Source organism: Vipera ursinii (genome assembly GCF_947247035.1).
Source record: "Vipera ursinii genome assembly, chromosome: 3".
In the NCBI taxonomy this organism is placed as follows: domain Eukaryota; kingdom Metazoa; phylum Chordata; class Lepidosauria; order Squamata; family Viperidae; genus Vipera; species Vipera ursinii.
In genome coordinates this window covers 52,356,776-52,369,198 of record NC_139516.1, presented here as the reverse complement: position 1 = coordinate 52,369,198, position 12,423 = coordinate 52,356,776, and the positions used below count along the sequence as shown (strand labels likewise).

Genomic DNA, 12,423 nt, shown 5'->3' with positions numbered 1-12,423 from the left:
AAAGTAGATATACCTGAAGCACAGACCACATGAAGCAGACCTTATTCTAGCAAAAAAAAAGATAATTAAAATACATCTGAGCCAGTTTGGTCTAGTGGTTAAGTTTGGTCAGACTAGAACCCAGAAGACTGCGGGTTCTAATGCTGCCTTAGGCATGAAGCCCATTGGGTGACCTTGTGCCAGTCACTTTCACAGCTCTAGAAAAGAGGCAATGACAAACTACTTCCAAAATCTTGCCACAAAAACTGCAGTGACTAATCCAGTCACTAGGGGTCAACACTGATTTCAAGGCACCAAAAAAATAAAGTAAATTTGTCTTTTAGCCCAGAGGTCCCCAACCTTTTGGACACTAGGGACCGGTTCCCTGGAGAGAGGTTTTTCCGTGGACCGAAAGGTGTGTGGTTTTGTGTGCTGCCTGCATCTCGTGGATGGGGCTTTCCTTGTTTGTGCGGACCGGTTGCTGGCATGCCGCGAACCGGGGGTTGGGGACCACTGTTTTAGACTAACTCCTTAACACATTTTCCAGCCATTTGCCTAAAACATGGTTACAGTAACTAGAAGCGATGAGGTTCTGATGACTAACTGGAACACTGTTGAAACTGTTTTAGGTATACAATTATGCCTTAGAAAATGCTCTTAAACTTTGAATAAATGTGGGCCACTTTTTGCCAAATATTATGTTACAAGGAGGATGAGACAATGATCTAATGCCACCCAAGTGATAACAGATGGGAGTTTTAGAGAGCTGGGGAAATACTCTTTAATTATGCATAAAAGGAATAAGGATGCTTGTACATTCTTTTTACATAAAATCTGTAGGCTATTTAATGCCACTTCTTAATATAATGAAAAACCCCAAATCCATAACAATGTATTATTTCTGACCTTTGGGGAGCATGTTCCAATATGGGGTGCTCTGGGATTATTTCCAGAAGTTAGTAGTTTTAATGAGCAATAAATAAAAAAGTTGCCTGAGCATTGAATATTCTTGGAATTCTGGGAGTTGAAGTTCATATCCACTGAAAAACATCCTATTGGAGAATATTAATATAAAGCATAAGTTAAATAAGACCCTGGGTAAAAAAGGACCTACTTTCCATTCTACAATGGGACTGTGTGTTTGGAAAATGCGGTAAAGGATGCAACTGGTTCTTCCAGAATACAAAATGCTTCCTTTTTTGCAACTAGTTTTTTTCTCCCCCTTGATTTGTACAAGAAAAATCCTCCTGGCACTTAAGACAAAGGCTTTTTTATATTTCGCTTTGAGCACAGTTGTTAGTACCAGCTACAGTGTGATAGTCTCACGATTTCCCTAGTCTTTTTCCCCTAGTTTAATCTGCGAAGAAGTAGCACCTAACTTTTGTTGATGGAAGCCACCCAAAAAGTAAATCTTTAGTCTTAGTCCAGGAGATAGGATAAACTAAATATTTATCTGCTATCTTAGCTTTAGACTCAATCTTCTTCACTTCAAATACATTTTGGGCAAGACTGCTATCCTCTATGGTACTACTTATGTTCTTATGCCTGTTTGCCATTTCAGGAAGATTGGACTTTGTGATACTTCATGTGGATCAAATTATGTATCCCATCAAAATGCTTCATGATTCAATGAAATTGTTCTTTGTTTTTCTAACCCAATTACTGATCGCTTAGCTATCTCATTTAATATTCAGTAATAGATGTATTAGGGACGCGGTGGCTCAGTGGGTTAGGACGCTGAGCTTGTCAATCAGAAGGTTGTCAGTTTGGCGGGTTGAATCCCGAGTGCTGTGTAACAGAGTGAGCGCCTGTTACTCGTCCCAGCTTCTGCCAACCTAGCAGTTCGAAAGCACATAAAAATGCAATTAGAAAAATAGGGACCACTACGGTGGGAAGGTAACGGCGTTCTGTGCGCCTTTGGCGTCTAGTCATGCCAGGCACATGACCACGGAGACGTTCTCGGACAAACGCTGGCTCTTCGGCTTTGAAACGGAGATGAGCACCGGCCCCTAGAGTTGGAAACAACTAGCACGCATGTGTGCGGGAATCTTTACCTTTACCTTTACTAGATGTATTACTTCCTCTACCTGCTGGATCCATATTGTGCTAACATGTCCAAGTAGAATAGAGATGTTTTTTTTAAAAAAGGTAATGGGGCTTCTTTTATTTAATGAACTAAATATGGGTCACCAAAGCAGATGCTGAGATAATAGGTTTTTATATTGCATGTAGCCATTGTTCATTTAACTTTGGTTCATTGAACAATTTGCTGATTTTGCCTCATGAGCCTCAGATCATGATTTAATCAATAAAAATGGTTTATAAACTTAGCACAACATATAATATGCTAAGTACAAAATAAATGAAAGAAGCTCAAATATATCATCTGTCAATCTTTTTAAACATTTTATTACCTGTAGCAATTTAAAGAGTGTTTAATTATATAAAAACAAATTAATACCTCTTATTTCTATTTGGACATACACATTTCATAATTCAAAGTTTTCTTTTGCTAATTTCTGTTTTATACAAATAATTTCAGTTTCAATCTGGCAGATGATCACTACTTTAACCAATGTTCAACTGGAACATGGCATGGAAAAAATAGTGTTTTGTTTACAAATTAATAGCCATATATTATGAAATGCATGAGAATGATTTGTTATGTCACATTATCCTGGTTAATTAATTTTGTCTTAAACCAAATATACAATTTGCAGTTGTGATGCAAGAATAAAAGTTAATGTGCCTACTGCAGCATTCTGTAATTTGGTGACCTCTAGATATTCTTGAGTTGCATATTGCAACTTTCAAAATGCCCACCCAACATAATCAAATAATAATCCCAATACCTCTACAGAATGCCAATTGGGGAAAAAAACCGCTTAAGTTTTATTGACTGCTACAGCTGAATATTTGTAGATTCGCCATTTGCAAAGTTGATTTTTTAGCTACATGGTAGCCTGCAGTTCATTTGGTTTAATGGCCCAGTGGACGTCTACGGTAGATGGGAGTTATGGAAGTTGGAATCCAAACTATTTAGAGGACACTAAATTGCAGACATTTTCAACGAAACAACCAAGCTCAGAGAGTAGCAAGGACCTCACAGCTCAAACCTGAGCTACAATATTCTCTTCCATTAGTAACACTAGGTTGTGTTTTAATTTACTATTCTAGTTTATTAGAATATTTTATCTCACTCTTAACTCTGCTCAAATATGTTGCTTCTCCTCCCCGCTCATGATTCCTACTGTATACATGATTGCTACAACTTGTGGTTCTTGTTGCATGATATTTTTCCCCCCACTCTTCCCTGCCAAGTTTCATGTTGCAATTTCTCTACATGCTAGCTTAGTTTCCTGTTCACCTTTTCATGCACGCACACATTACAGCATTGTTCCAAGTGCAAATAACCATGCTCATAAATTCATTACTAACATGCAAAAATGGCTATGTAATCATGGTCCTCTGTTATAATTAATCAACTTGGCTATTTACGATTTTGGGGCTGTCCTTACTGCCATTTTTTGTTTCTGTTTGATTTTCTAGTTAACTCACTAGGATCCTCAAGTTGGTCTAAAAAAATACAATAACATTTGGGCTGCATCCACGTTTTGCACATATTGCATTGATTTAGTCAAGAAATTAAAAGACGCTTGCTCCTGGGAAGGAAAGCCATGGCAAATCTAGACAGCACACTAAAAAGCAGAGACATCACCCTGTCAACAAAAGTGCGTATAGTCAAGGCTATGGTCTTCCCAGTTGCAATGTATGGCAGTGAAAGTTGGACCATAAGAAAGGCTGAGCGCCAAAGAATTGAGGCCTTTGAACTCTGGTGCTGGAGAAGACTCCTGCGAGTCCCTTGGACTGCAAGGCGATCAAACCGGTCAGTCCTAGAGGAGATCAACCCTGACTGCTCTTTAGAAGGCCAGATCCTGAAGCTAAAACTCAAATACTTTGGCCACCTAATGAGAAGGAAGGACTCACTGGAGAAGAGCCTAATGCTGGGAAAGATCGAGGGCAATAGAAGAAGGGGACGACAGAGAATGAGGTGGCTGGATGGAGTCACTGAAGCAGTAGGCGTGAGCTTCAATGGACTCCAGAAGATGGTAGAGGACAGGAAGGCCTGGAGGAACGTTGTCCATAGGGTCGCGATGGGTCGGACACGACTTCGCAGCTAACAACAACATTCCCTTTCCCTTAAGAATGCTAATAATGATAGGCCCAGTACTCTTCAATATCTTCATAAGTGATTTAGATGAGGGGATAGAAGGGGAACTCATCAAATTTTCAGATGACATCAACAGATCAGTGGTCTCCAACCTTTCTGGCACCAGGGACCAGTTTCATGGAAGACAATTTTTTCACAGACTGGGGAGGGTGGGGAGGTTTCATATGCAACCTAGATCCCCCACAGGCATACATGAAGCTTTGCTTGCCTGCCGCTAGCATGGTCTGGTTTCTAACAGGCCACGGACCGGTACCAGTCCGTGGCTCAGGGTTCGGGGACCCCTGCTCTAGATCAGGGGTAGGCAACCTCGGCTCTTTTATGACTCGTGGACTTCAAGTCCCAGAATTCCTGAGCCAGCATGGCTGGCTCAGGAATTCTGGGACTTGAAGTCCACGAGTCATAAAAGAGCCGAGGTTGCCTACCCCTGCTCTAGATGATAGGCTCAAGATGCAGAAGGATTCTGACAGACTTGAATACTCGACCCTATCTAACAAAATAAAATTCAATGGTGAGAAAAGTAAGGTTCTACATTTAGGCAAGATAAAACAAACGTATAACTTGAGCAAGGGGTTGGACTAGAAGACCCCCAAAGTCCCTTCCAACTCTGTCATTCTGTTATTAAGTTTCTCACTTGTTTAATTCTCTTTTTTCAGTCTGAAGATTTATAGTCTGTTCTGGTTTATAGCTTTGAGAATACATTTTCATTTTGCGTGTAACCTTAAAACTTTAATTTGCCTTTGGTATGAATGAGGTGAGAGCATGCATATTATTCATTTTGTGCATTTCACTATTCATTTTGTGCAATCCTTTGGATTGCAGCTATTCATTCCTTGATTTTCAAATGCAGATATAAACAAGACCATAATCTGTCACCTTCCTAGGAGATAATTTCTTAACTAGGTTTAGATTATAAGCACGTGTACGGTCAGAATTTAGCAACCCTATTGTGCTACAGGGCAGATACCGGCTTTTGCAGCTCATTACGTAAGATGCATTATAGCATTAATCATTAGAGTAGAAAAACATTGTTACATTAGGAGGGTTTAGTTTAGTTTAGTTTATTAGACTTATATACCGCCTTTCTCCCGTAGGACTCAGGGCGGTTCACAAGGTTTTTTAAAAAGAAAACAATATAACAATTATAAAAATTAAAAACAAATAAAATGATTACATTAACCTTGAATATAAAAATCCCAATTAAGATCCAATTAAAACCCCAATTAATACTCTCAGTCCAGGCCAGAAAGCTTGAAGAGCCAGGTCTTCAGGTCTCGGTGAAATGATCGAAGGTCAGGGGCAGTCCTAAGCTCTACAGGCAGCTGGTTCCAAAGGGCCGGCGCACCCACAGAGAAGGCCCTCCCCCTGGGTATTGTCTGCCGGCAATCTTTTACCGGCGGTACCCTGAGAAGACCCTCCCTGTGGGAGCGCACAGGACGAAGGGAGCTTGATGCCGGCAGCAGGTGCTTCCTCAGATATCCCGGACCCAAGCCATTTAGGGCTTTAATGGTCATCACCAGCATTATCACACTTTTTTTTTAGTATGCCCTGCCTCAGATCTTTTCAATGGCTGCTTATATTTTGATACAGTACAGTTTTATGTAGTGTAGCACTAAGGATTGTACTAAATGCAAATTCTAAACAGCAGACATAATGAATCGTATCTCCTTTCGATGAAAAAAATATCAATTTTTTAGGAAAAATATAAATACCAACTTGACTTGTTACTAATATCATAATTTCTGATCTACAGGGCCCACATTCAAGGCAATGGGAAGTGCAGATCAGCCAAGTAATTAATTGCTCATTGATCTGGCGTACTAATGATTCTCAAGATATTTCTTGTATGAAGAAAAATAGTATTTATCCAGATCCTCAGAGAAAATCTGTTTGCTTTTGTTCAGAATATAGTAATAAGACTTTAAAAGACTGAATAAATATTATCTGTTAAATATCAGCAGGATCATGGACGGTGGCAAGCTGCTTGTTGCACCTGATATTTAGAGTCCTTAAAAAACAAAGGAAGCAATATTTTCTGCATAAGAAAATGTCCCAGACTTTCATTTGGTATTCAAAATTAATGAAAACCTTTTGAGTTCTCTGTAATTCATGCAAGAGATCAAGCAAAGAAAGAAGTAAAACAGGAAGAGAAAGAAAGGTGGCAACATTTGAAACTACATGTAGATTGTTTGTAGAGACAAATTACAGAGGTCTTTGCATTAATCTGTGACAATTGCTGCACATTTTAGAACACTCCCAAGAATAAGGGCCTAACCCTTTTTCTTGGTAAAATAAAAGTGGTTTATCATTGCCTTCTTCAGGGGTTCCACCCAACCACCCTGATTACATAGTTTACAGCAATGTTTCTCAACCTCAGCAATTTTAAACTGCATGGATTTCAATATTCAGCATGCTAGCTGAGGAATGATATATTGGGTCTCCTGCTTGAGCAGGGGGTTGGCAACCTTGGCTCTTTTATGACTCGTGGACTTCAACTCCCAGAATTCCTGAGCCAGCTAGAATTCTGGACTAGATAGATAGAAGATCTCCAAGGTCCCTTCCAACTCTATTATTCTGAATTATGGGAGTGGAAGTCCATAAACTCAAAGTCGTTGAGGTCGAGAAATACTAGTTCAGAGATTCCTGGAGGTGTCCATCCACTACTTAAAGGTAAAGGTTCCCCCGCACATGCGTGCTAGTCGTTTCCGACTCTAGGGGCCAATGTTCATCTCCATTTCAAAGCCGAAGAGCCAGCGCTTGTCCAAGGACGTCTCCGTGGTTGTGTGGCCGGCATGACTAGATGCCAAAGGCGCATGGAACACTGTTAACTTCCCACCGCAGTGGTCCCTATTTTTCTACTTGCATTTTTTACGTGCTTTCGAACTGCTAGGTTGGCAGAAGCTGGGATGAGTAACAGATGCTCACTCTGCTAAGGGGCACTGGGGATTCAACCCGCCAAACTGCTGATCTTTTGATTGACAAGCTCAGCGTCCTAACCCACTGAGCCACCACCGTGTCCCTTTTATCCACTACTTACTACCTGCTTAATTTCTCCATGTGCCATAAGTAGCCCTTAATAATTTTGTCACATATTAAATGATTCTCTAAAGATCTACAGAAACAACCCAGGAACATTTATAATATCGTAAGGATAATTCCTATCTTGGCCAGCTTTTAACCTCTATATCGCCAATGAGAGGAAAACGCTTGATAGGAGAGAATGCCTCGTTCTACCATTCGATACGACCGCACACAATGGACGAAAGCCGGCTCTCATCGCTACCCTTAAAAAACAAGAAAGGACAAAAACAAAACTTGGCATCCTAGCAACAGGAGTAAAGTCTCGTGAAGCTTTAAATTACTCGGGGAATCTGAAAGAAGGAAACGCTTGAAGGAAATCAACCAATGAGCAAAGCGCTCTTCAAAGTGGGGTGATATTGACCAGCCGGTTCACTTAAAGGGAGGAGGCTTGGAATAGGAATAGCCAATGGCCGCTGGCCGGTGGAATGAAGTGTCCGCTTGTGCCCCGATCGGCAGTTCAGCGAGCCACTTAAAAAGCAGAAGCGGGGATAGCTGCGCGAATGGAAAAGAAGCTTCAGGAGAGGTTGGCCGGCGGCTGAAAGACGAACAGATCGACGTGTGCTGCAGCCAATGGCTTTTGCATACCTGTTCGGCGCAGCCCAATGAGGCGTTTGCGGCTCGGGCGGCAGGTGAGCAGTTCCCCGAGCACGGCCAGGAGTTTGGTGGTAGGGAGCGTGGATAGAAATGTTGTGGTCGCCGTCCTTGGTGCAGGCAGGGCTGCTCCTGCTCCTGGCGGCTCCGCTCCACGGCCGAGAGATCCGGTTCGGGGCGAAGACTCTGCGGGTCCGGCGGGGGTTACGCGGTGAGGCTGAGCCGGAGACTGGATGCGGCCCGCAAGACGAGGGTTTCGGCAAGGAGGTGCTTGGCAGCAACACTCACAAGGTGAGAGCAGGGAGTGGCTTTCCTGGCCGGGTCGAGAGGCGAGGCTTGGGGGCACGGATGGGGCTGCTAGCGCTGCTGCCTCCGCCAAGGCTCGTGATGTAGGGCGGGGGGTTTTTGACTTTGGGAAACCGAACTTCCCGCTGGAATGAAGAGAGAATTGAGGCAACGTCCGGGCGCGATCTCTCTGCAATCCGCCAGTGTCGCTTTGGTGCCTTTAACATGGGCAGAAGTGCTTTTTGAGAACCAACAGCTGGATGAGCTTCCTTGGTTCGCCCTGTTTATCTTGGACTGAGGACAGATCAAGTAGCACGACAACGAAGCAGATTGTTTTCTTTCGTCCTTAGGTAACACGACACCCAGTGTGTGTGTGTTTAGGTATAGAGGTGGAGTGTGGTGCATGTGTGGTAAGACAGCCACACCTTTAGATGACAAGGGAGCTCAATGATCTGGTAGGTTAGTTAGAGGGAGTTGGGCATAAAGTGCTTATCACCTTTTTTTCCCCTCCGCCTGAGCAAAAGGCTAGGCTGATATTCACCCGCTGTAATGAGAAAAATAGTGTGAAAGGTGCACCGTTTCCCTTGACAGAATAGCAGCCCCCAAAAACCGGTGTGGAGCTTTTGAAAGTAAAGGAACAACTTAGCTGGTCAGTTTTTCTTCTCTTGGTTGATTCTGTGTGTCTAAACACTGATGACATTCATAAAAGGTAAAGGTTGCCTAGAGCGTACTCAATTCTTAATCAGCGTCTGCTTTGGGTCTTAAAAGTAATGCATACTGATTCTGAGATTAGCATTTGTACGATCAAGGCCTCCTACAATAGCAGGGCTAGAAATTACTAGCTTGATTAAAATAAAAAGTCAATTCCTATGGAGCAAAGAGTCATCAGTGATGCAGTTAAATCTTAGATCAGGGGTCTTCAAACTCGGCCCTTTTATGACTTGTGGACTTCAACTCCCAGAATTCCTCAGCCAGCGCGCTGGCTGAGGAATTCTGGGAGTTGAAGTCCACAAGTCATAAAAGGGCCGAGTTTGAAGACCTCTGTCTTAGATCATTGTATTGAGGTCCTTAATCCCATCACTACACCAGTCTTTCTCGATGCCCTATTGTCCTGATGCTATCTGGAAATTTGAAGGTTCAATGCATTTGGTAGGCACCCTTTTAGGGGGAAAAAAGTTCTGTCAAGATAATGTGACAGTTGGACACAGGAATGGCCCTTGAGAGAAAGTAAACTAACTACTGAAGGCCTGAGAATAGGATTCTACAGTGAATGTTTATTTCCTATTTTTTTTCTACTTTTCTTTGATAGGCCTATTTTTCTTCCTTACTAATTCAGTCCCTCATTTGTATAACATGATCTAACCTGATGGCTTTCTTGGTGTGTTTTAATGTTAGATAATTTGAATCCATGCATTCACCTGGCTGCATTGCCTTTCCATTCCTGTTTCCTTGTTTGTATTTGCCTTGCTGAAAATAGAAAAAGTCAAAGTAGGCCTACATTTTATTTCTGATTTATGGAAAACAAATTTGTGGGCATCTTTAGTGATAATAGCTACATATTATTTCTAAATATAGGTAACAAAGGCCAAAACCAGTTCTAAAGAAAGAAAACCAGTTTGCATGCTAAAGCTTTTCTTCATCTGTCAGTATTCTGCAAAAGCTCTTTCCTGTGGTAATAGTTTTGATTTCTGTTGTGTTATTTTTGGAATTATATTGTTGCTTGCTTTTAAAATAAAATTCTAAAATGAAGAGAATAGTGAAAATCCTCAGAATTGAGCACTTCATAAGTATATATCTACCTTGAAAAAATACTGTTCCCATTCCTGATTACTCTTACATTTATTCTTTACTTATACTGTCCATATGGCTGATGCCATTTTTGTGTGTGTTATTACTCTTATATGTGACAAAGTAGAAAGAGCAGTTTTGTTCTGCCAGAGATTACGATAAATTCTCAGCTGGTATTTTGCTAAATCCAAGTCTTCTCAGTTTTGTCAACATGTAGGACTGAAAGCTCTGTTAAATGCAGATTGCCTCCGTTGAATCTGGTTCTAAAAAGTAATGTTCTTCTGACATGCTATTTATTGTGTTCTTTCTCAATAGAGATTGTGCTGCTTTTGTATTTTGTGTAATATCTGATGTATTATTACCCTTAAATATATGACGCATAGTATTGGCATTAATTTATCTGATTGTAATTTGCCTCAACGGGCTTTGTCATAACTGCTTTAGAACCAATATAGTACCTTACTGGATTTTCAAAGAGAGGTACATGTTAATACTTAAACGCTTTTATAGGGAAAATAATTATTATAAGAAGCAGAAAATAATTATTATAAGAAGCAGAAATGTGAATTTTTCTGAAAAATTTCATATGTAAATGAGTGTGATTCTAATCAACATATTCATCTTAATATCCATAGTCAATGGTATTAATTATTGTATTGTACATTGGAAGGGTTTTTTTCTAATTAAATCAGAATATTGCATGTGTGTGACAGTCTAAAAACCCTAATAAATAACTGTGGGTCATCTAATTCCCCATTGGTGAACCAGATGAGATTTCCTGCTCATTGTACATGCCTGTATTTCATTCTTTTCTGTTCCCATTCTCTGGAGTTAGTTCTGAATATATCTTTTGAGATACGTGCAAAAAAGAATATCTAGTATCAGGCAATCTGTATCCTTATGTATAATTCAATGACACTTTGCTTTTTCACCTTTCCTCCCCCTCTTGTCCATGAAATGTATTTTTTTTATTTGAGTTTTGTAACAAATCAATGTGTTATATGTATTTTGAGTATCCTATGTCAGTCTGTATCTTTGTGTATTCACTTGCCAGCATCTAAACAGAAGGATGCCTCCATGCCCCTTTCCCCCAAAGTCTGGCTTTTTCTAGTTATTTTTTTAGAGAGCTCAAAGTAGGAAGTCAGGTAATACATTCATTTCATACTCTTGCTGACCAAGCTGGAGATCTGGCCTTAATAGAAAGGGAGAACCTGACCAACTGGTAAGACAATGGGCCTGCATTTAGAATGTTTTCTTTAGGCTATTTATGGCGTACCTTTCACAGTATGGGAATTATGTCACAGTTAATTTACCAACTTGTTTAATGTTTCTTTTCCTAGTTTTCCTGGTTTGGGGGAATTTAGGGGGTTATAGTCAAAATATCCAACTATCCAAAATATCCAACTATCCAATACATGTCATTGGTACTATAGATTTTTTTTCCTAATATGAAGATAATTCAAAACAAGATTTGGCTGATCTTAGAAATGCTTAGCTGGATCAGACCTGGTCAATATTACACAAGAGTTCATTAAGAAATCTTGGAGTTATAAGCTTAGACCGAGAAGTCGAAAAACATTGTGAAAGAAAACAGCAGCAAACCACATCCATATTATTGCCAAGAAAGCTTTGTTGTGCAGTCACCAGTAGTAGACTAAAAGACAAAAAATAATTTGAAGTAGTCTCTATCCGGTCTGCATGTATTAGACTGCAGTTCCTATTGTCTTGTAGGAAAGCCCCCCTCCCCAGATTAAAATATTCTTTATTCTTAATATTAAGAAGAGGCAGAATATTTCCCCAAAGGAGAAATGGAGAAAAATCTTAACAAAGGCAGAAAGCAGCCCCAGTCTTTCTTAATAGCCTCAAGCAGAAGCCTCAAGTCTTAGAGATGGATATTTTGTACCTATTAAGAAAGACTGGGCCGCGAAATCATATAAAAATAATTATGAATTGTTATGGTTAAAAATACAAAAAGAGTTAGATAGTTGGAAAAAATTACAATTGTCTTTATTGGGGAGAATCGCAGCAGTGAAAATGAATGTTTTACCAAAATTTTTATTTTTGTTTCAAATGATACCTATACTCAAAAAAGAATGGCAGAAAGGTATTAATAAATTTGTTTGGGCAGGGAAAAGACCAAGAGTAAAATTGAAGATAATGCAAGATGTACGTGAAAGAGGTAGTCTTAAAATGACCAATTTTAAACTATATTATGAGGCTGCGGCACTATCATCAATTAGTGATTGGTTTAATCTAACACAAGGGAGATTACTGAATATTGAGGGATTTGATTTATTATTTGGCTGGCACGCATATTTATTGTGTGATAAGAAGGTAGATAATATCTTTAAGACACACATATTAAGGTATGCCCTGTTGCGAGTTTGGAAAAAATATCGACATAAGCTAAATTATAAAATACCAATTTGGGCAATACCTAAACATGCAATAGAAAATATAAGTGTGGGATT

General features: G+C 40.1%; 1 protein-coding gene across 1 annotated transcript in view; it reads left to right on the top strand.

Moving 5' to 3' along the window:
- Nucleotides 1-7,848: 7,848 nt before the first annotated feature.
- The window catches only part of SORT1 (sortilin 1), a 50,055-nt gene continuing 45,480 nt past the window's right edge, over nt 7,849-12,423 (top strand). Inside the window, exon 1 of the mRNA XM_083357801.1 lies at nt 7,849-8,170. Coding sequence (XP_083213927.1) covers nt 7,973-8,170 — 198 coding nt within the window. The 5' untranslated portion in view covers nt 7,849-7,972. The remainder of the gene's footprint in view (nt 8,171-12,423) is intronic.